This window comes from Lissotriton vulgaris, chromosome 11, assembly GCF_964263255.1.
Source record: "Lissotriton vulgaris chromosome 11, aLisVul1.2, whole genome shotgun sequence".
In the NCBI taxonomy this organism is placed as follows: domain Eukaryota; kingdom Metazoa; phylum Chordata; class Amphibia; order Caudata; family Salamandridae; genus Lissotriton; species Lissotriton vulgaris.
Genome location: NC_141699.1, coordinates 257563988 through 257585625, shown reverse-complemented (window position 1 = coordinate 257585625; position 21638 = coordinate 257563988). Strand labels below are relative to the sequence as shown.

General features: G+C 49.8%; 1 protein-coding gene across 1 annotated transcript in view; it reads right to left on the bottom strand.

Annotated features, from left to right (window-relative positions):
- Window positions 1-21638, bottom strand: part of LOC147679611 (2'-5'-oligoadenylate synthase 1-like) — a 163004-nt gene that overhangs the window by 28922 nt on the left and 112444 nt on the right. The window contains exon 5 of the mRNA XM_086943182.1: window positions 13905-14049. Coding sequence (XP_086799308.1) covers window positions 13905-14049 — 145 coding nt within the window. The remainder of the gene's footprint in view (window positions 1-13904; window positions 14050-21638) is intronic.

The window sequence follows — 21638 nt, the reverse complement described above, 5'->3', positions numbered from 1 at the left end:
GATGGGTGGAGAGCTCCAACAGTTTTTGAATCCCCCCGAGCCTCCCTAAGAGAATCAACAAGTCAGTACCCCCTGGGACCCCAGATCGGCCTCGGCCATACCGCATGCGGCTGGAACAGAGGTATTGCAGGCTGCCATTGGCTGCCAGAGATGTTTTGGTAGGTGGCCACAGGGAGTTGACCAGGACATTTCATAGCCGGCCGCGGGTAAAAATATGTTAGGTCAACCGCATCAATACCTGGTCCACCCTTAGCCTGCTCAGAATTGCATATTGCGTGAGCAACTCTCATATCTTGGAAGTTGACTACCACGCAATCACCCTCAAACGGTTTCTTTCCCTGTCCAATCCATCCTACCCTACGCACTCCAAGAATCAACCCATCCATGCCCAAGGGAAGGGGTCTATTGGCTTTTAGCCAGTGGATGGTTTTATTCTTCAGTGCCTGGTGGTTTTCTGACTGGGCATCCTTCAAGACGGGGACATTAATGAGGACAGCAACGTATGGATGGCACTCTGGGGGGAGATTTACTGGGGGACATTTTCGAGCCCGCTTCTGCGGTATAACCGCAGGAGGAGGGGCTCCAAGTTGGCTTGTTGCTGCTTTTGCCTTTAAGACCGGGGCAGCTACCCTGGCGTCAACAGTTCGGTGAGCCAGTAGTTTTGGCTTATTAGGGGCCCCTCCCACTTGCGATTTCTTTTGGTCAGGTTTAGGCTTTGTATTCCTTGCTATCGGGGGGGGGGTACTAGCATGGACCTGAACAGTATGAATTATAGTTCCCGGTTTTATAGTAGCAGGGATCTCAGAAACAATTGCAGAGTCATTCCCTGCTGCTATGTCAGATACGGACGTGGACGGTAGTGTTGCCTGGATTGAGCCCCTTAAATCCCCCTTCCCGACATTCCCACCCGCATTGTCCTCCCTAGATTTAGATTGTAGTTTAATAAGAGTTTTCAGGGAAAAGAAGTTATCCCGGGTGGACTGTTCGAACCTATCAAGCCTATCCCCCAGACTCTTGACTTGGTCGATGAGTGGGACCAATAAGGACTTAATCAGATTCTCAATGAGCTTAGGGGAAGGCACTTCGTGGGGAGCTATTGGTGGTGCAGGGGCGATGAAGTTTGCCTGTGTAGTTGCAGCCACAGTTACCAGGGGATCTTTTCCTCCGGTTAGATCGGTGGTCGGTGTGGCAGTTCCACGGCTGTTTAGTAGGGCAGGGCCTCTTGGGACGTACTTCCTCGGGCGTTTATGAAGTGAAGTAAAGCTACCCTTCTGTGTACTAGTAACCCTTTTTCTCTTGGTACGAACCAAGGAGGCACGTGCCGAACACGACTGGTTAGGAGCCAGGGAAGGGTCCTGAGGGGGCGGTTGACACACCTGGCTGATGGAAGTGCTTTGGGATGTAATAGGTCGAGGTCCTATAACCACTGGACTAGAGCTAATGGGCAAGGATTGTGCTACCATGCTTTCCAACCTATCAATGCTTGCCCCTATTGCAGCAATCCGTGGCTGCTCGGACAAGATCCCAGGGAGAGGGGAGGCAGGATGGGAAGTAGTTGGAGACAGGGCATGTGCCACTGCTCCTAGCGAGGAGCGTCTGGCCGGGAAAGAATCTTGTGAGAGGCGGCGTTCCGTCATCACAATCTCCTTTTCAATGACAGCAGCTACTCTTGTGATGAATGTATCCATCGTGCCTATCGTAGAGCTCCCTGCAGCACCCTCTCCCCCACCCCTCAGAGCTTTCCCAGAACGGGTAGACATGTGGGCCTCTAACCTCCCTAGGAACTACTAGCTCTGGGGCAAAAGATGGTAGATGAAGGGGGGGTGGCCCAGCCCAGCCTCTGACAGCCCCTGACTGCCACAGACTGCCCGCCCTTTGCCCGGGCTTTGCTCGGCGTCCCGCTCGCGTCCCGCTGAGCGCCGTGCAAACTGTGAAGTAGTGGGCGTTGCAGGCGGGGGGCGTGTCTCACAGGGGGCGCGGCCGAGCACACCTGAGCGGCGCAGAGACTCTTGGTCTTCCCAGTCCCTGCTGCACACGCCCACTGCAGATGGTCCAATCCTCCTTGCTGATGATCAAGCCGCCCAACAGCCTTCCTGCCTTGGCCCCTCGCTGCAAACCGCGAAGCGGCCCCCGCGAAGCGGGTGCGGCAAGCAGTAGCGGTAGCAGCGGTATCCCGAGGGATAGAGAGCAGACAGGGCAGCTCCGTGAGTCCATGGCTCCTTCGTCTCTCCCAGTAAGGAAACAGCGTTTTGGTCGTCCCACCGGCAAGTGGAAGCACACGCCTTAGTTATTGGTCAGGCGGGGGGCGTGTCTCACAGGGGGCACGGCCGAGTACACCTGAGCGGCGCAGGGACTCTTGGTCTTCCGAGTCCCTGCTGCACACGCCCACTGCAGATGGTCCAATCCTCCTTGCTGATGATCAAGCCGCCCAACAGCCTTCCTGCCTTGGCCCCTCGCTGCAAACCGCGAAGCGGCAGCAGCGGTATCCCGAGGGATAGAGAGCAGAAAGGGCAGCTCCGTAAGTCCGTGGCTCCTTCGTCTCTCCCAGTAAGGAAACAGCGTTTTGGTCGTCCCACCGGCAAGTGGAAGCACACGCCTTAGTTATTGGTCAGGCGGGGGGCGTGTCTCACAGGGGGCATGGCCGAGCACACCTGAGCGGCGCAGGGACTCTTGGTCTTCCGAGTCCCTGCTATACACGCCCACTGCAGATGGTCCAATCCTCCTTGCTGATGATCAAGCCGCCCAACAGCCTTCCTGCCTTGGCCCCTCGCTGCAAACCGAGAAACGGCACCCGCGAAGCGGCACCCGCGAAGCGGCACCCGCGAAGCGGCACCCGCGAAGCGGGTGCGGCAAGCAGTAGCGGTAGCAGCGGTATCCCGAGGGATAGAGAGCAGGCTGGGCAGCTCTGTGAGTCCGTGGCTCCTTCGTCTCTCCCAGTAAGGAAACAGCGTTTTGGTCGTCCCACCGGCAAGTGGAAGCACACGCCTTAGTTATTGGTCAGGCGGGGGGCGTATCTCACAGGGGGCGCGGCCGAGCACACCTGAGCGGCGCAGGGACTCTTGGTCTTCCGAGTCCCTGCTGCACACGCCCACTGCAGATGGTCCAATCCTCCTTGCTGCTGATCAAGCCACCCAACAGCCTTCCTGCCTTGGCCCCTCGCTGCAAGCAGTAGTGGTAGCAGCGGTATCCCGAGGAATAGAGAGCAGGCAGGGCAGCTCCGTGAGTCCGTGGCTCCTTCGTCTCTCCCAGTAAGGAAACAGCGTTTTGGTCGTCCCACCGGCAAGTGGAAGCACACGCCTTAGTTATTGGTCAGGCGGGGGGCGTGTCTCACAGAGGGCGCGGCCGAGCACACCTGAGCGGCGCAGGGACTCTTGGTCTTCCGAGTCCCTGCTGCACACGCCCACTGCAGATGGTCCAATCCTCCTTGCTGATGATCAAGCCGCCCAACAGCCTTCCTGCCTTGGCCCCTCGCTGCAAACCTCGAAGCGGCAAGCAGTAGCGGTAGCAGCGGTATCCCGAGGGATAGAGAGCAGGCAGGGCAGCTCCGTGAGTCCGTGGCTCCTTCGTCTCTCCCAGTAAGGAAACAGCGTTTTGGTCGTCCCACGGGCAAGTGGAAGCACACGCCTTAGTTATTGGTCAGGCGGGGGCGTGTCTCACAGGGGGCGCGGCCGAGCACACCTGAGCGGCGCAGGGACTCTTGGTCTTCCGAGTCCCTGCTGCACACGCCCACTGCAGATGGTCCAATCCTCCTTGCTGATGATCAAGCCGCCCAACAGCCTTCCTGCCTTGGCCCCTCGCTGCAAACCGCGAAGCGGCAGCAGCGGTATCCCGAGGGATAGAGAGCAGGCAGGGCAGCTCCGTGAGTCCGTGGCTCCTTCGTCTCTCCCAGTAAGGAAACAGCGTTTTGGTTGTCCCACCGGCAAGTGGAAGCACACGCCTTAGTTATTGGTCAGGTGGGGGGCGTGTCTCACAGGGGGCGCGGCCGAGCACACCTGAGCGGCGCAGGGACTCTTGGTCTTCCGAGTCCCTGCTGCACACGCCCACTGCAGATGGTCCAATCCTTCTTGCTGATGATCAAGCCGCCCCACAGCCTTCCTGCCTTGGCCCCTCGCTGCAAACCGCGAAGCGGCAGCAGGGGTATCCCGAGGGATAGAGAGCAGGCAGGGCAGCTCCGTGAGTCCGTGGCTCCTTCGTCTCTCCCAGTAAGGAAACAGCGTTTTGGTCTTCCCATCGGCAAGTGGAAGCACACGCCTTAGTTATTGGTCAGGCGGGGGGCTTGTCTCACAGGGGGCGCGGCCGAGCACACCTGAGCGGCGCAGGGACTCTTGGTCTTCCGAGTCCCTGCTGCACACGCCCACTGCAGATGGTCCAATCCTCCTTGCTGATGATCAAGCCGCCCAACAGCCTTCCTGCCTTGGCCCCTCGCTGCAAACCGCGAAGCGGCAGCAGCGGTATCCCGAGGGATAGAGAGCAGGCAGGGCAGCTCCGTAAGTCCGTGGCTCCTTCGTCTCTCCCAGTAAGGAAACAGCGTTTTGGTCGTCCCACCGGCAAGTGGAAGCACACGCCTTAGTTATTGGTCAGGCGGGGGGCGTGTCTCACAGGGGGCATGGCCGAGCACACCTGAGCGGCGCAGGGACTCTTGGTCTTCCGAGTCCCTGCTATACACGCCCACTGCAGATGGTCCAATCCTCCTTGCTGATGATCAAGCCGCCCAACAGCCTTCCTGCCTTGGCCCCTCGCTGCAAACCGAGAAACGGCACCCGCGAAGCGGCACCCGCGAAGCGGGTGCGGCAAGCAGTAGCGGTAGCAGCGGTATCCCGAGGGATAGAGAGCAGGCTGGGCAGCTCCGTGAGTCCGTGGCTCCTTCGTCTCTCCCAGTAAGGAAACAGCGTTTTGGTCGTCCCACCGGCAAGTGGAAGCACACGCCTTAGTTATTGGTCAGGCGGGGGGCGTGTCTCACAGGGGGCGCGGCCGAGCACACCTGAGCGGCGCAGGGACTCTTGGTCTTCCGAGTCCCTGCTGCACAGGCCCACTGCAGATGGTCCAATCCTCCTTGCTGCTGATCAAGCCACCCAACAGCCTTCCTGCCTTGGCCCCTCGCTGCAGGCAGTAGTGGTAGCAGCGGTATCCCGAGGAATAGAGAGCAGGCAGGGCAGCTCCGTGAGTCCGTGGCTCCTTCGTCTCTCCCAGTAAGGAAACAGCGTTTTGGTCGTCCCACCGGCAAGTGGAAGCACACGCCTTAGTTATTGGTCAGGCGGGGGGCGTGTCTCACAGAGGGCGCGGCCGAGCACACCTGAGCGGCGCAGGGACTCTTGGTCTTCCGAGTCCCTGCTGCACACGCCCACTGCAGATGGTCCAATCCTCCTTGCTGATGATCAAGCCGCCCAACAGCCTTCCTGCCTTGGCCCCTCGCTGCAAACCTCGAAGCGGCAAGCAGTAGCGGTAGCAGCGGTATCCCGAGGGATAGAGAGCAGGCAGGGCAGCTCCGTGAGTCCGTGGCTCCTTCGTCTCTCCCAGTAAGGAAACAGCGTTTTGGTCGTCCCACGGGCAAGTGGAAGCACACGCCTTAGTTATTGGTCAGGCGGGGGCGTGTCTCACAGGGGGCGCGGCCGAGCACACCTGAGCGGCGCAGGGACTCTTGGTCTTCCGAGTCCCTGCTGCACACGCCCACTGCAGATGGTCCAATCCTCCTTGCTGATGATCAAGCCGCCCAACAGCCTTCCTGCCTTGGCCCCTCGCTGCAAACCGCGAAGCGGCAGCAGCGGTATCCCGAGGGATAGAGAGCAGGCAGGGCAGCTCCGTGAGTCCGTGGCTCCTTCGTCTCTCCCAGTAAGGAAACAGCGTTTTGGTTGTCCCACCGGCAAGTGGAAGCACACGCCTTAGTTATTGGTCAGGTGGGGGGCGTGTCTCACAGGGGGCGCGGCCGAGCACACCTGAGCGGCGCAGGGACTCTTGGTCTTCCGAGTCCCTGCTGCACACGCCCACTGCAGATGGTCCAATCCTTCTTGCTGATGATCAAGCCGCCCCACAGCCTTCCTGCCTTGGCCCCTCGCTGCAAACCGCGAAGCGGCAGCAGGGGTATCCCGAGGGATAGAGAGCAGGCAGGGCAGCTCCGTGAGTCCGTGGCTCCTTCGTCTCTCCCAGTAAGGAAACAGCGTTTTGGTCTTCCCATCGGCAAGTGGAAGCACACGCCTTAGTTATTGGTCAGGCGGGGGGCTTGTCTCACAGGGGGCGCGGCCGAGCACACCTGAGCGGCGCAGGGACTCTTGGTCTTCCGAGTCCCTGCTGCACACGCCCACTGCAGATGGTCCAATCCTCCTTGCTAATGATCAAGTCGCCCAACAGCCTTCCTGCCTTGGCCCCTCGCTGCAAACCGCGAAGCGGCACCCGCAAAGCGGCACCCGCGAAGCGGCACCCGCGAAGCGGGTGCGGCAAGCAGTAGCGGTAGCAGCGGTATCCCGAGGGATAGAGAGCAGGCAGGGCTGCTCCGTGAGTCCGTGGCTCCTTCGTCTCTCCCAGTAAGGAAACAGCGTTTTGGTCGTCCCACCGGCAAGTGGAAGCACACGCCTTAGTTATTGGTCAGGCAGGGGGCGCGGCCGAGCACACCTGAGCGGCGCAGGGACTCTTGGTCTTCCATGTCCCTGCTGCACACGCCCACTGCAGATGGTCCAATCCTCCTTGCTGATGATCAAGCTGCCCAACAGCCTTCCTGCCTTGGCCCCTCGCTGCAAACCTCAAAGCGGCACCCGCTAAGCGGGTGCGGCAAGCAGTAGCGGTAGCAGCAGTATCCCGACGGATAGAGAGCAGGCAGGGCAGCTCCATGAGTCCGTGGCTTCTTCGTCTCTCCCAGTAAGGAAACAGCGTTTTGGTCGTCCCCTTCGTAGTATAACTGTCAAGGTCAGGTGGTTCCCAGATGTTGAAGAGGCACCTGGGTGCCTCCGGTCTAAATTCCACCCCCAACACTTCACCCATGACCATGTATGTGGATGTTGTGCCAATATTCCTGAATTTGTTCACAGTGCCATAGGATGTGAATGAACATGCCCAATTGTGTGCATCCCCTCCTACAAGAATCGTCCGTCAGTCTACCCATGTGCACTAGTTGGGGACCAGTTGTATATATTCTATGGGGAACCATTAATTGCACCAGTCTAAGTCGCGCTGGAATAGCGACTGTCTTAGGAGAGGAGACCGCTTCCTACCATGTTTCGTCATCTAATTCTATTCCGTCCTCCGTCCATTTGTCTCGCAGTTTCAATGGGGGGTTGTCGATATTGTTAATGAGTTTCGGCTATGCCTTCTTTTATCCTTTCCTTCACTGACTGGCATTGTGACCAGTGCACTCCGCTGATAGTTCACCTCTACCTGGAACAAGTATCGGGCCTGGCTTGCTTGCTTTCGATCCCCCCTCTTTAATAATGTCTCATTGTGAAAGTGTATTGGTGTTATAACAAGGACAATACATGTTTGCTTTATTTTTTATTTTATTTTTATTTTTTAAAGTTTTTATTAAATCAATAAGAAAGTGGCAGTACATCTCGTGGCATAAATCAGACAATTTCTCAAGGTATTGAAATCACATCATACATTAGCAGCAGATTGTGTTAACTTTGTGCAGACCTTATCAGCCCTCTAGTAGCCCTTCCTGTAACCCTCAACTAGTTCCTCTCCCTTCCTCTTCCTCCTCATCTGAACTCTCCCCCTCAAACTCCGGCAGTGGGTCACAAATGTCTCCACGAAAGTGATTCCACATTGTCCAGATTTTATTCCACTTTCGTGGGCTGCCCCTGGTTGCGTATACTGTTCGTTCAGTGACCATCGTTAAGTTCATATTTCTACACCATAATGCCAAAGTTGGAGTCTCCGCTGCCCCCCATTTCAGAGCAATGTCACGCTTAGCAATCAGCATTCCCAATGTAACCCAAATCTGCATATAACGTGAGAGGTCGTTAGGCTCCCACACATTCAGCAAACACCTCCTCGGGTCTGGTAAGAGTGATACTTCCGTCGTTTGTGACATGGTGCACATCACCTGTCGCCAATAGCTTGCCTAAACCGGACAATCCCAAATAGTGTGTAAAAAGGTATCCTCCTCCCCGCACCCCCTGAGACAGTATGGTTGTGCTGCTCTTTGTAGTTTGTGTAAGGTGGTTCTCGTGTAGTATATGCGATGGAGGACCTTTAACTGTACCAGCCTGAGCCTACTAGATATTCCCACCTCTTTAGGCGACTCTAGTGCTTCCTGCCACTCCTGATCATCGAATTCTCTCACTTCTGTTGCCCATTTGGTTCTGAGTGTGGCTGTGGGGTCTGGCAAGTTATTCAGTAGTTTCCGATATGTGAATGAGGTGGCCCTTTCCTCCATGAACTCTGTGAGTAGCCGGTCTTCCAACGGGGAGGCCTCTGGTAGTTCTGTCTCTGGCGGTATCACTTTTAGCAAGGCATGTCGTATTTGTATGTATCTAAATTTTTCATTCGCGCCTAGTTGGTACTGTTGTTGTAATTGCTCAAAGGGCACCACCGTTCCCCTATCCCACAGGTCTCCCACCGTGGATATGCCTATATTATCCCAGTGCGTGAAACCTTTACTACGTCTTAAGTGCCCTAATCTCTTGGTGTCCCATAACGGGGTCAGTTTGGTTACCACCCCTCTCCAGCCCAATTTAGCTTGTGCTCCGTGCCAGATCTGAGCCGTGTGTTTAGTAGGGCCCGCCAACTTCGAGACTGAGTCTTTGTTATAAAGTACTTCTAACATATTATGTGTTCCCAGTTGTTCCCTATCTGCCCTATACGCTGGGTCAGTCTGGGGTATGTGGATCCAGTGATTTATTATTTTAAGTTGTGCCGCCCAATAGTATAATCGGAGGTCCGGAAGTGCGATTCCCCCATCGTACCAGCTTTTATGGAGTTTCACTTGAGCTATACGGGCTGGTCGGTTACTCCATAGAAGAAGTGTCACTTGTGCTGCCACCTTTTGAAAATAGCGGGCGGGACTGTATCCGGCGTGCTTTCCAGGATGTAGAGGAATCTAGGGAGGGCCTTCATTTTGTACAACGCCGCTCTCCCGAGCAGTGTAAGGGGCAGTGATGCCCAGTGTGTCACATCTCGTTTCAGTCTCTCTAGTGGCGCTGCCAGGTTTTTAACAAAAAAATCAGCTTGGGTTCTGGTAATGTGTATTCCTAAATATTTAAAGGAATCTTCCGCTATCAACAATGGGCAATCCATAGGGAGTATCGCAGGAGGCCCCTTCAGGATGAAAATGACTGATTTAGTCCAGTTAATCGTGTATCCCGAGAGTCTCCCATGGGAATTACAAAGATTAAGATGTTCCGGAATTCCGCTTTCTGGGTCTTTGAGATACACAAACATGTCGTCGGCATAGAGTGACAGTCGGTCTTCCCATCCCTCCTTCCAATCAATGCCCCTCAGCAACGGGTCGCTCTAATCAGCGTTGCCAGCGGTTCCAGTACTAATGCAAAAAGTAGCGGGGACAAGGGGCATCCTTGCCTTGTGCCCCGTGCTAGCTGTATTTCTTCTGATAAGTGACCATTGGCCGTTACTCGGGCCACAGACGTGGTGTACAGGAGTCGTACCCATGCACAGAATTTGGGGCCAAAACCCACCCGCTTTAGTACTCCGAACAAATATTTCAATTCTACCATATCGAATGCCATTCTCGCATCCAATGATAGTATCGCCGTCGGGTCTGTGAGTAGTGGGGCCCTTGCTAGCGCCCCCTGCTCTCGTCTTAAATTGAGCGCTGTATTCCTGTGAGGCATAAAACCTGACTGGTCTGGATGGATTAATTGTGGTAGGTGAGCCATCAACCTGTTCGCCAATAGCTTCGCCAATATCTTTGCCTCCGCGTTCAATAAAGATATCGGGCGGTATGACGCACACTCCGTCGGTGGTTTCCCGGGTTTTGGGATTACCACTATTGTTGCGATACGTTGGTCCTGCGGAAGCTCGGCTGCCTCGACACTCTCCTTGTACATTGCTAACAGGGGTGGGCCTAGCGTGTCTGACATTAGCTGGAACCATTCTATGGGTATCCCATTGGGCCCCAGTGCCTTCCCTGACTTCACTGCCATAATTGCTGTGTGTAGCTCCTCAGGAGTTAGCTCCCCTTCTAGGTCCAATGCCGTCTCCGGTGTCAGAGTCGGCATCTCAATCTGTTCTAGCGCTTCCTGTATCTTCTCCTCTGTCAGTATTGTGGTTGGAGTGTAAACCTCTTTGAAGTGTTCGGCTAATAAGCGTACTATGTCCTCTGGGTGTGAGTGTAGAGACCCCTCCTGTGATCTTAATTGACTTATGCCCTTCGTGCCCTCTCCCGTCTTGTCCAGCCATGCCAGCATTTTACCTGCCTTGTCCCCTGCGTCATAAATCTTATGTTTAGTCAGTGTGATGTTGGTCCTGGTCTGTTGTTCGAGATAATCTTTGTATTGTTGTTGGCAGAGTTTCAAGGTATGTGCTGCGTCATGAGTTGGGTGGGGTGTGTGAGCTTTATTCGCCTCTGCAAGGGCCAGTTCTAGGTCCGTCAGCTCCTTCCGGAGTAACCGCTTATATCCAGTAATGGATGCAATGGCCTGTCCCCTAAGGACCGTTTTGTACGCTTCCCATAATATTACTGCAGAATCTACGAAAGCCATGTTTTCCTCGAAATAGTGTTTTGTTACTGCACAAAGTTCTTTCTTAATGGCCGGAACCTTAAGGTATCCCGGATAGATGGGATAGAGCCGCCGGCTCGTTTTTCCCGGACATGCAAGCGTCAACACTATTGGGGAGTTGTCCGAAATGCCTCTCGGTTTTATCCACGTCCTCAACAGTTTGGAGGCTGGCGCCCAATGTTAAAAAATTGTCTATCTGGGAGAGGCTTTTGTGTACCGCTGAGTGATATGTGTATTGACGAGTATTAGGGTGGGTGTGTCGCTATATATCAACGAGACCCATTGCTTCTATAAATCCCTGAAAGCGTGTGGGCGCAGGTGCCTGCTGTCGCGTTGGGTATCTATCTAACGCAGCCTCGATTGTAGTGTTGAAATCTCCACCTATGATTCGGTCCCCTTCTGGGAGTGTGAGTTAAGACGCCGAGCGCTGGTAGGGCCACTGAATGGAGTGCTGGTGTTATGTATACTGATACTATATTTAGGAGTCTGCCCTCCCACTGGCCTTGTACTGCAGCAAATCGCCCTTGATCGTCTATCTTAGTCTGCAAGACCATAAACGGTGAGGCCTTCCTGATCAGGATACCAGTTCCCCTGGACCCTGAGGAAAATTCGGAGTGCGCAATCATCTTGTACCCCCACCTATCTAACGCTTTGCATGCTGTTCCGGTGAGATGCGTTTCTTGGAGGAGCGCTAGTGTCGGGCTATGCCGCTTTAGTGCGTACAATACTAATCCCCTCTTTATTTTGTCTCCCAGTCTCCTGACGTTCCATGTTAATAGTGTACGAGGGGAGATCGATGTGGTCTGTGCCGTATCTCCCGGGCCATTAGGGATTGTAATCGATGCCTGTTTGCTTTATTTTTAATCAAATTATTTTAACAAAGCACAGCATGCTATATTAATTAGGTTAATGGATTTTGGTGGGCAAGATATGTAACTGTACAATATTAAGGACTGTGAAGTCAAGATTTTTAGAAGAGAAGACACAAGATATCTCATTAAGATCAAGCGCATGCTGCAGATGTGCATAACTAGTGCTTGTACTTGACACACAGAATGTGTGTCAATCCCTTAGCCTCTTGGTGCTTTCGAGGATGCTGTCCCCTTTTGTAGGAAAGAATAGCATCAGCAAGGAAACTCTCCTAGAAAAAGCAACAGGGCACCAACATTACAAGCTGGAAGGAAACCATACATTGTGCTCAGCAATCGAAAGGTATTCTCAACCATAGAGCTCACCATAGACTAACCTGTGACCAATTATTTGTCAGTGACCTAATTAACCCTTGAAAAATAGAAGTTTGAAAAGCCCAGCTGAAAATCAAAGCTGTAACATGGATTAATATAGGCGGGGGCCCAGCCCCCAGGTTGAGCATAATATTTACATTATCAGAGCATGGAAGTGGACAGAGTTTGATCGATTCAGAAAGACACATGTTTGGCAGTGGTTAACATATGCGCAAACATGAAAAAAGCTATCAAAGAGGTGACAATCTTTTATGAGCTATGCCGGCTCACCTATTGTGACCCCACCGCACTGGTGAAGTTACTTCAAAGTTCCTTTAGGGCACCGAAATGATGTGGGATGTAACGAACACAGACCTGCACCCCCTCGTGTGACGCTGGTTAACAAGGAGGCCTATAAGCACCAAACACATACACAGACAGCAGACAGCCTTGCCTGGGCTCGTCTCTGTATACATATGCCTGTTCAACAGCACATCTGCCCTGATGCTGTTCTATAGTTTTCAAATTCACATTACCAGTGAAGAAAAAGATGCAATTTACGCACAACGTTTGATTCCCGCTGCCTTTGCTTTGTTTTGTTTTAGTTTCCTTTTTATACATTATTCATCTTCATTGCTTTAATGCTAACTTTATTATCAAAAAGACATCAAATTTTGCAGACTAAAACAAGCAGATGCTGCGTGAGGTGAAGCAAGGAGTGGAAGAGAGGACGTTGGAGGAGGAGGGAGATGAGGGAGAGGAAGAGAAAGTCAATCGACCCACCAGATCGCGGTAAAGCAAGGTTTGACGTCAGCGGTGGATACATTACACAATCACACTCTGTGGGATTGAAATGCCCCTGAGGGGGACAAATACAAGAATATATAGGAAAGCCATGGAACGGGGTCAGGCAGGTCATGAAACAGGGTCAGTGAGATGAGATAGATAATACAGCTATACAAACATTACCAAGAGGTGATCCAAAGGCACTCCAAGTACATGTAATATTAGAACAAGCATTGGTCGCGCGACCGTAAAAGTGAGGCGGCCGTAAATGTGAATGTGATTGCGATCACGCACTGTAAGGGTGCCAGCTAGCGATGCGCTTAATGAGCCATGATGAGAGAGGAAAGCCAGATGGCGCCTGTGCGCGTAACCGCAAGCTTTAGTCCACAAGCAAAAGTGTGTGGTGAGCTTTTTGAAACCTCCTTACTAAAATTCTCGCCAGAGCAGCGCATGCGTTGGCTCAGGCGAGACCTAAAAATTCCTCAGCTATGTCCCTGTTATAGGCATGCTCTTTTCCACAGGAGATGCACAAGATTGTGAAGCCCATCTGCCACAGGGGAGAAAGGGCCTGCAGGAGCACACTGTAGAGGAAATCTTTTAAATACAATGCTGGGGTACCAGGCTATCATAGTGAGAATAACATTTGACATAAATATTGCATCCTGAATATTACTTACCAAAATGTTACCACATTCAAGTTAATAATAGAAAACATACAATCAAATAAAGTGTGTGTGAGAGAGAGGGAGAGAGAGAGTAGGTGAGAGAGAGAGACAAACATGTGAAACATCATTGTCTTTCTAAGGTCACTGCAATGGTGTTTACTGTACTACTAAATAACGTATTCATCCTGAACTGTAATGAGCATGTTTACTTTTTTGTGATTCTGTATTCTGCTTGCTTTTTATGGGCTATATTTCGTCCTGCACCATTGATATTCTAAAGCGCTCCACCACATGGTGCCATTCAGTCTTAAAACAACATAATGAGAATAAGTAACAAAATATGAAGGTACACCTGTGTTGCCTTATAATAGATCATTTAGGAGTACGAGCTTTGAAGACTAGTTAGGGACCACTCACTATAGAGGGCAACGTCTTCGAGTAACAACTTATGGGGGATGTATAGAAGAGTGCAGTCATAAAATGTCTTATCAATTCCCTTCTTGAAGGACACTGGTTTTCCACCCAATGTGAGATATCAGGGAGCTGGATTGGAGGAGACTTACTGGCACATTCCAAGGCTGGATTGGTCCTAGGCCGTTCTTACAACACGCTGACCTCAGACACTCTGCAGCCTCCGCAGCCACCAGATCCCAGCGGGTCCCTTGCCCCACGATGAAGGTTGGGTCTGCCGGGTCCAGGATCACAGGTCTTCCAAAGGCAAAAAAACACAACATTTCTGTGTAAGCAACTAGAAAATCTCTTTTGCTGCCAATAATAAACTAATTCATCCCATAGTGAGATTGAGACAGATTAATACAAGTTCAGTGTTAAATACAGATAAAAGTAAAATTAGAGACAATGACCGGTAAACAAGAGAGTGATTAAGGCAGATTAAGGTGTTTATCAGAGCTTGGCGGTTGCGGGAGAGCTGCAAAGAAAGGCAGATGTCACATCTTCTCTCCCTTTTTAGGCTGTATACTTGGCTAAACACTCTTAAATAGGGCAGTTAGAACATCCACTATTGCTTGGTAGATGTACTTCATCCGCGAAACTCTAAATAATCCCCAATGGCTCATACATAGACAGACACAGAGCTCAAGACATGCAGTGATTGAAGTTTATACCAAGACTGATGTACAGGACAAAACCATAGACGGACACTCATACAGGAACAGCTAGAGTGTTAAACAAATCACAGACATGGAACTAGAGGAAGATTATGAATTTTGTGATTTCTAAAGAAATATGACTGGGATACTGATGGCATCACAACACTACACAGATAAAGGTAAACATCTGGAGCAAAATGTTCTTATGCAAGTGTTATTAACAAGAGCCACTGGGGAAGTAACATGAAGGCAGTCTTTGATGGACTGTTCTCTGGGTCTTGTGACCGTGAGAAGTTACTGGGCAGTATCCATGGTGAGTACTATTGTTTACCACTGGTGTTTCGGGCCTCAGGTACTATTGAACTTCAGTCAGTTAGAAAGTACAGGTACTCCTGTTTAGGCACTTGACTGCCTCAGGTAGTAAGGCTTACTCTCTGAAATGTTGGAGCATATGGAACTAAAAAACTTTATGAAATAATTCAATTCAATTCAAATAATCTTTATTTCGATCATGAAAGATCATAAAAGATGTACAAATAGTTTTCATCATTAAAAACATTGTAAAAATATGTTATAAATTTTAAGAAGTTCCCCAGACTCATGATTACAATCAGATTACTAGGAAATGCATTTTAGTTATAAAAAAGGAGGAGATGTTCATGCAGCTTTGGTGTCCCTGATAATTATTGCACGTAAACGCCACATTGCCGTCAGGAATTTTGCCATTAGGAACACCGTTGGTGCCGATAGGTCTGTCTTTAGGACTCTGTAGGCCGGGGCATAAGTACGGAAGCCCAAATTCCTCAAATAAGGGACCAACCAGTATCTCCTAATTCTGCTGTAAACTCTGCAGAACAGGACCACGTGGAGATCACTTTCCAGTTTATACTTGCATGCAGGACACACCCCTGTGTCCAGGTTGCCATCCCAGGATTTAGTAAGGGACCTCAGGGGGAGAGAACCGTATCTCCATTGCATGAAGATCTTCCGTACAGACACTGGCATCATAGCGTCTAATACATATTCGGGACTATAGGAGTCTTTTGTCTTAATGAATGTGTCCGTTAGGGATCCATCCCGTGTAGAATTGATAGATTTCTGAAGCATAGCGCTATAAAACAGATTTGAGAGTTCCTTTCTGGAGAGCCTTACAGCTGCTGCTTCCGGGTTGGACCATAACTCTGGGACTCCGAGGAACGTACACATGTCCCTAATGTACTTTATCCACGGGATTTTGGTGGCATAAGTTGATCTCAGGAGTTCCTGCAGTTCATTTCTATAGTGTACCAGTTCTTGACTACTCCACAAACACCTCCAGTAGGTCAGGGGTTTAAGGCCCAGTTCCTCAGTGATTGGTCGTAATGCCAGGTCCATTCTTAGGGGGAATAAAGGAGTGCTGGGCGGAAGTGCAGCCAGTTGTCTTATGAAAATTTTTTCTGCAACCTGTACAGTATGTAAAGGTATGAAATAATTAATTCGACTAAGTAAAATCAATGTCCAGTCAGAACTATATCTTTAAAAATTGAGAGTGTTTGTTTATAGGGAATGGGAATGTGAGATGGTTTTGTTTGTTTATTTATAGGAAAAAGGTAGGAGAATGGGAATGTGAGATGGTTTTGTTCGCTTATGCAAACTTTGTCAGTTCTTTGTTTACAACAATGATTGCTTACTCCAGCCAGTCAGTGGGGCAGAGGTGCCTGATGGGATGTAGCAGTGTGTCAACTTTGCTGTTATAACATTTTTCTGCAGTCACAATTTCTAGTTGCCTGTGGGGATAAGTCTGAGGAACTTAATATGTTTGAGCACACATGGCTTACTTTCCAGCAAACTAGCACCCAAATCTGCAAACCCAAAAACCAACCACCCTGATTAGAATAGGGTCACACCCAAGTTGGAAAGGTTTAGTTAGGGTAGCCAGCAATATTTCACACCATGATTCTGTGCAAAATTAATCGAAATGCGAGCAATCTGGTAGATGGGGGGCAAGTTGAATGGGTACACTTCAGAACTGAGACTAGTTGAGGAGTTAACCGGTAGGGTTGGGCCAGTGTTTATCCATCTGTTGAGTCCCTGGCGGGAAACCTGAGCCAAATTGAAAGTGAGCTGGCATCATAATGTTTTTTATGTATCAGCTGTAATGATTGATTCCTGGCAAGCTCAGTAATGGCCATCAGGTCACAAGTTAACAATAAGAACAGAACATAAAGTGTGATGGGAGTTGAGGTACTGTGGCATACAGAAACTGTGCTGGTAAGAAGCAATGAATGTTTCCCACCCCACAGAAACCTCAGAATTATGGCCATGCTGTTTGTCACATCCACAGGACGATGAAGGTCACCTAGAGAAATGTTGTTTTGTGAAGACACTCCTGGTGACCTCTATAGGTTTTATGCAGTGTGAACATTGGCTTCTGGTCTCACACCCACAACTCTTCATAGATTGCACAAGAGAAAAGTCTATCCTCCAAGCTTGAAGATAAAAAAGACTAGCCACTTGGACTAGAATTCAGCGGCCACCAACAGTCAATAATCTAAAGCTTGTTTTGTCAGACGCCACTCTTGATTATGGATAAGGTACCAGTTGGGTGCACCTCCTAGCCAGCAGAGTCTAGGTTCAGCTTTCAATCCTCATTACAAAATCATGGTGTGTGTTAATGAGAAGGCAGAACATAATAAGATTGTGACTTTATTCAGTAAGTGCTTCTCTCATAGTGCCATTGACGTTCCCTCACCACCCACCATGCCCTCAACATTCAAAACACATGTGGTAAATATTTGATTTACCGTCTTAATTTCTATGCAGGTAAGTACTTAAACAAAAATAACTCAATCGGAAAGAAAGAGACAGAGTCCGTGGTGTTAGAGTTCTTAGGGGTTTTATTCCTTAAAAAGGAATGGTACCAGACCGGATATCGTATTCCTGCCACCACAGGGGTGCAGGAAGGGATAGAGCAATATTTTATTGACAATACATAGCTTATATACTTAAATCATATTATAGAAACCAATACAGTAGGCGTAACAGCTGAGAGAAACAAGATAAGACACACACGTGGTAGTGATACGTAATTAGAAGGCGTGAACTAGGCGTGAAACATAGAGGTGGGTGCTAGAAACGTTACATGTAAGTGTCATAAGTGGGTGGCAACAAAAGCAGAATCTTGCAATGTCAGCAGAAATCTGAGGCCTGGATGCGCGCGCAGCTGCATGACGTGTGCATGACGTGTGACTGGAGGGTGCAGGGGACTTGACATTTACACTAGCGGAAAGAGACAGAAGTCTGGCATGTCAGATCAACTTGTACCACTATCATATCTGATATCTGATGTTTGGGAACCATTTTATCTAGAAGAGAAAGGTCTCTGGGGCAGAAGCTATTCTATACTGACTGTGAGTGCGTGTATAAGCGTCTAAGTGTCTACATGAGATGCGAGAGGGGCATGGGCCTTCCATGGTAACAGAGGCTATGAATTACTTGCACGGAGACAGTGAGGCCGGGCCCTTTGCTCTGCAGCTGGGGGGATGTTTACTTAAACTAGTAGGCAGGAATGTATTTTCGAGGAGCGGAACAGATAATGCGAAGGTTGAGTTTGGTCTTGGCAGGCAGCAGGCTGAGCTAAGCGCCGTGGGCCGCGCAGGGAGTAAGGCAGAGGTCACGGGTACAGAGGCAGCCCAGGCTGAGTCGTTCGGAGTCAGAAGACAGAAAAAGGCTCGATGGCAGAATTCGGGGCCTGCTTCACCAGAGCTGAAAAACGTGTAAAGTACACCACAAAAAGACGTTGGCATAGCATACTTAGGAACTGAATATTCAACCCGTTCATGGCGGGTCTGAAAGAGGACATGTTAACGTTGGACGCAAATGTATTTGCGTCTTCATAGCTGGCACAGGAGGGAAGTTACATGCACTTTAAACTCGTACATGGAGACGGTGGGGTACACGTTAGGGAACATTTCTTGACCATAAAATTTATATTTCCTCATTCCCTCCTTGTTCCCTACGGACCCTTCATGATATATCGATCCTCATGAATCGATCAGTCTGTTCTTGTAACACCATTTGCTCTTCTTTCTTCTTTTTGCGTTTTGAGTGAAAACTGGAATGTGCAATGCACGATGTGGCACACAGTCCACAAATCGCTGGCCCACATTGTAGGCACAGGCAGCAACTGAATACTATGACAAGGGCAATGCCTAGGAAGGATAGGATCTTCCATCCCCAAGCAGTAAGTGTTGTCCAGAACCAACCGGACCAAGTCCAGGTGCCTGGATTCTGATGTATCAAACTTGCAATTTTATGAAGACGTGTAATAGCTTGGTATACCGTTGGCGCGTTTTCTGGAATGAAAACACAGCAACTTGACCCGATGACCTTACAAGCTCCGCCTCTGTCTGCCAAGATGACGTCAATAACGAGACGGTTTTGAAGAACAACAATCCGCATGGCGGACTGCTCCTCTGTTAAGTTGCCTAGAGCGGAGGCAGTTTCATTCACTACTGCTTCGAGTGTTCTAGTTAATCTTCGTATTAGTTTACTGTTTTGGACGGGGCCTGTGAAGAAAAAGAATCCTTTATTGAAATCTGTGTATTGCTCCCATGCCGTTTCAGTGTAGTCGACAATCGGGAGATCTCTTCTGAGTCTACTCTTTACTAGATTTGTATTTCTGTGATAATCAGGAGGGGCTAGGAAAACAGGTGGCAGAAGGAAGGCAATATAACAGGTACCATCCCAATCTAGAGGTAAGCGTATGTATGCGGTATGGCCACAAACAAAATAGGAATGACGAGTAGCTCTAAAGGAAGACTTGCCATGATCACTGAATTCGACCACGGTAGTACATTTACTATGACCTAAGTGTACTGAACCCTTCTTTCTGACACATAAGTCACCTGTGACTGGTAATACTGACATAGCAGGGAGAACTGGTGCAGCTTCGCATTCAACAGTAAGAATCATGAGGTTAATTGTATAATTACCTAATCCATATACTTCATTTTCTAGATCAGTTCCTGTCCTAATGGGAAGTCCCTTCTTGTCAGGGTAGCAGACGTTGAGCAGAACTAGGTTCAGGTTTCCCCAAATCCAATTCCCCTCGAAAACAGCAATATCAGAATCTAAAGAATTAATTAATCTAAACCATGCACCACAGGAGCCATTGTGAGTGAACGGGTACGGGAAGAGAGGCAGAACTCCCTTATATATCTGATAGGGAGGGAGTCGGCCACATATCCAACAGTTTGTAGCATTGTTAGTCTGATGGGAGTGATGTAACATACTAATGAATGTGTTGTTGCCCAGCGCAAGCCTGTAGGAGAGTTCATGAGGCGGTAATTCACTAAAAGAATGTTCGGCAGTTACATTGTAAGCAGATTGTTCACGCTTAAAGATAGGGTAGTATATTGGCAATAGTATACTAGCAACAATAATCAAAAGACTTAGAAAAAACATAATCAATAATGTCACTATACAGTGACTGCGGAGTGATTTACAGTATGTACGTTTCTTGAGTTGTCTCTCTCTCTCTCTATCTCGATCTAGGGGATACATGTCAGAAACTATTTAACCGATTCACCTAGGGGAGGACTTAAACAATTAAACTGTCTGACTTGCTAGATCGAAGTTTTGTTCGATACTCCTCTTGGGGAGTTTTCTCTCGCTTGGGAATTTTACAGTCACTAGATTCGAGGCAGTCCTTTGAGGGGGTGGACGAGTCAGTTTCTGGCAGTAGTTCGTTGCATTTTTTAATATGACTCGTGTGGATCCACCCCTTTCGGCCTTCCACCTTGATCGCGGTCCTCGTGGTAAGAAGGACGATCTTCGGCTCTTTCCAGCGGGGCTCCAGCGGACTTTTCCTGTCGAAGTTGCGAATCAACACAGCATCGCCGGGACGGACATCATGTGGCTTTACATCAGTGTTGTCGGGAAAGGCTGCAGCAACCTGTGAACGACATGATTGGAGTGCAGACATCAAGGAGGCAAGGAAATCTGTCAGCATATTACAATCAACATCGGTAATTTTCTTAGGCATGGGCGTCCCCCACATATTCGGTGGTCTGCCAAAGACCACTTCATACGGGGATAGCCCTGATCTCGAATGGGGTACCATTCTCATGTAAAACAGTGCAACGGGCAGGGCGACTATCCAGTCGACCCCTTTCTCTTTACATATTTTTGCAAGGCGGGTTTTCAATGTCTGGTTATGCCTTTCTACAAGGCCAGCGGCCTCGGGATGTCGGACACAATGGAATCTCCACTGATATCCTAGCAGAAGGGAAACCTGTTTCATGAGCTCGGATGAGAATGGCTGTCCGTTATCTGAGTACACAATACGAGGCAAGCCGTACCGTGGGAAGAATTCTCGGACCAGCTGCCTGGCAGTGGTCGGGGCAGTGTAATCTGGGACTGGATATGCTTCGGTCCAACGGGAAAGTGCACAAACAACTACGAGGACATACTTGAATCCTCGACAACGGTCCATCTGGATATATGCCAACTGGAGGACTTCAAAAGGGTGATCGGGAGGATGAAATCCACCTTGCTCTACAGGGACACTTTTACCTGGATTGAACTGACAACAGATCATGCAAGTACGCACTTTCTGTTTTGCTGCTGCTCGTAAGTGTTTGTTGTACCAGAGATTCTGTAAACTGTCTAACATAGCTTTTTCTCCTAGATGTGCTGGACTATGTGCTGTATTTATTATGACTTGAACCATAGAGTCAGGGAGAAACCATGTAGATTTTCCCTTCGTCATCCATCCTTGATCTGTCTGAATCCCTCCTAGTTCAGTCCATTTCTTGATTTCATCTGGAGTGGCATGTGTCTGAATATCGATTACATCTAGTGTGGGATCCCTGACTGACATACACTGTGTCGGTACTATTGTCTTTGTCACATCAGTTGTCTGGGTGTGAGTCAATGCTGTATGTTTTGCTGTTTGGTCTGCCAGGTCATTACCCTGGGAAACAGAATCTGTAACTTTAGTATGTGCTTTACACTTCATGATGGATATGCCTGAAGGCAGATGTATCGCGTCTAACAGGGCTTGAATGAGGGAACCGTGTTGGATCTTGGCACCGTGAGAGGTCAAAAAACCTCGTTCTTGCCATAACACTCCGAAGTCGTGTACGACTCCGAAAGCATAACGGGAATCTGTGTATATGTTAACATTTCTGTTCTTGGCTAGTATGC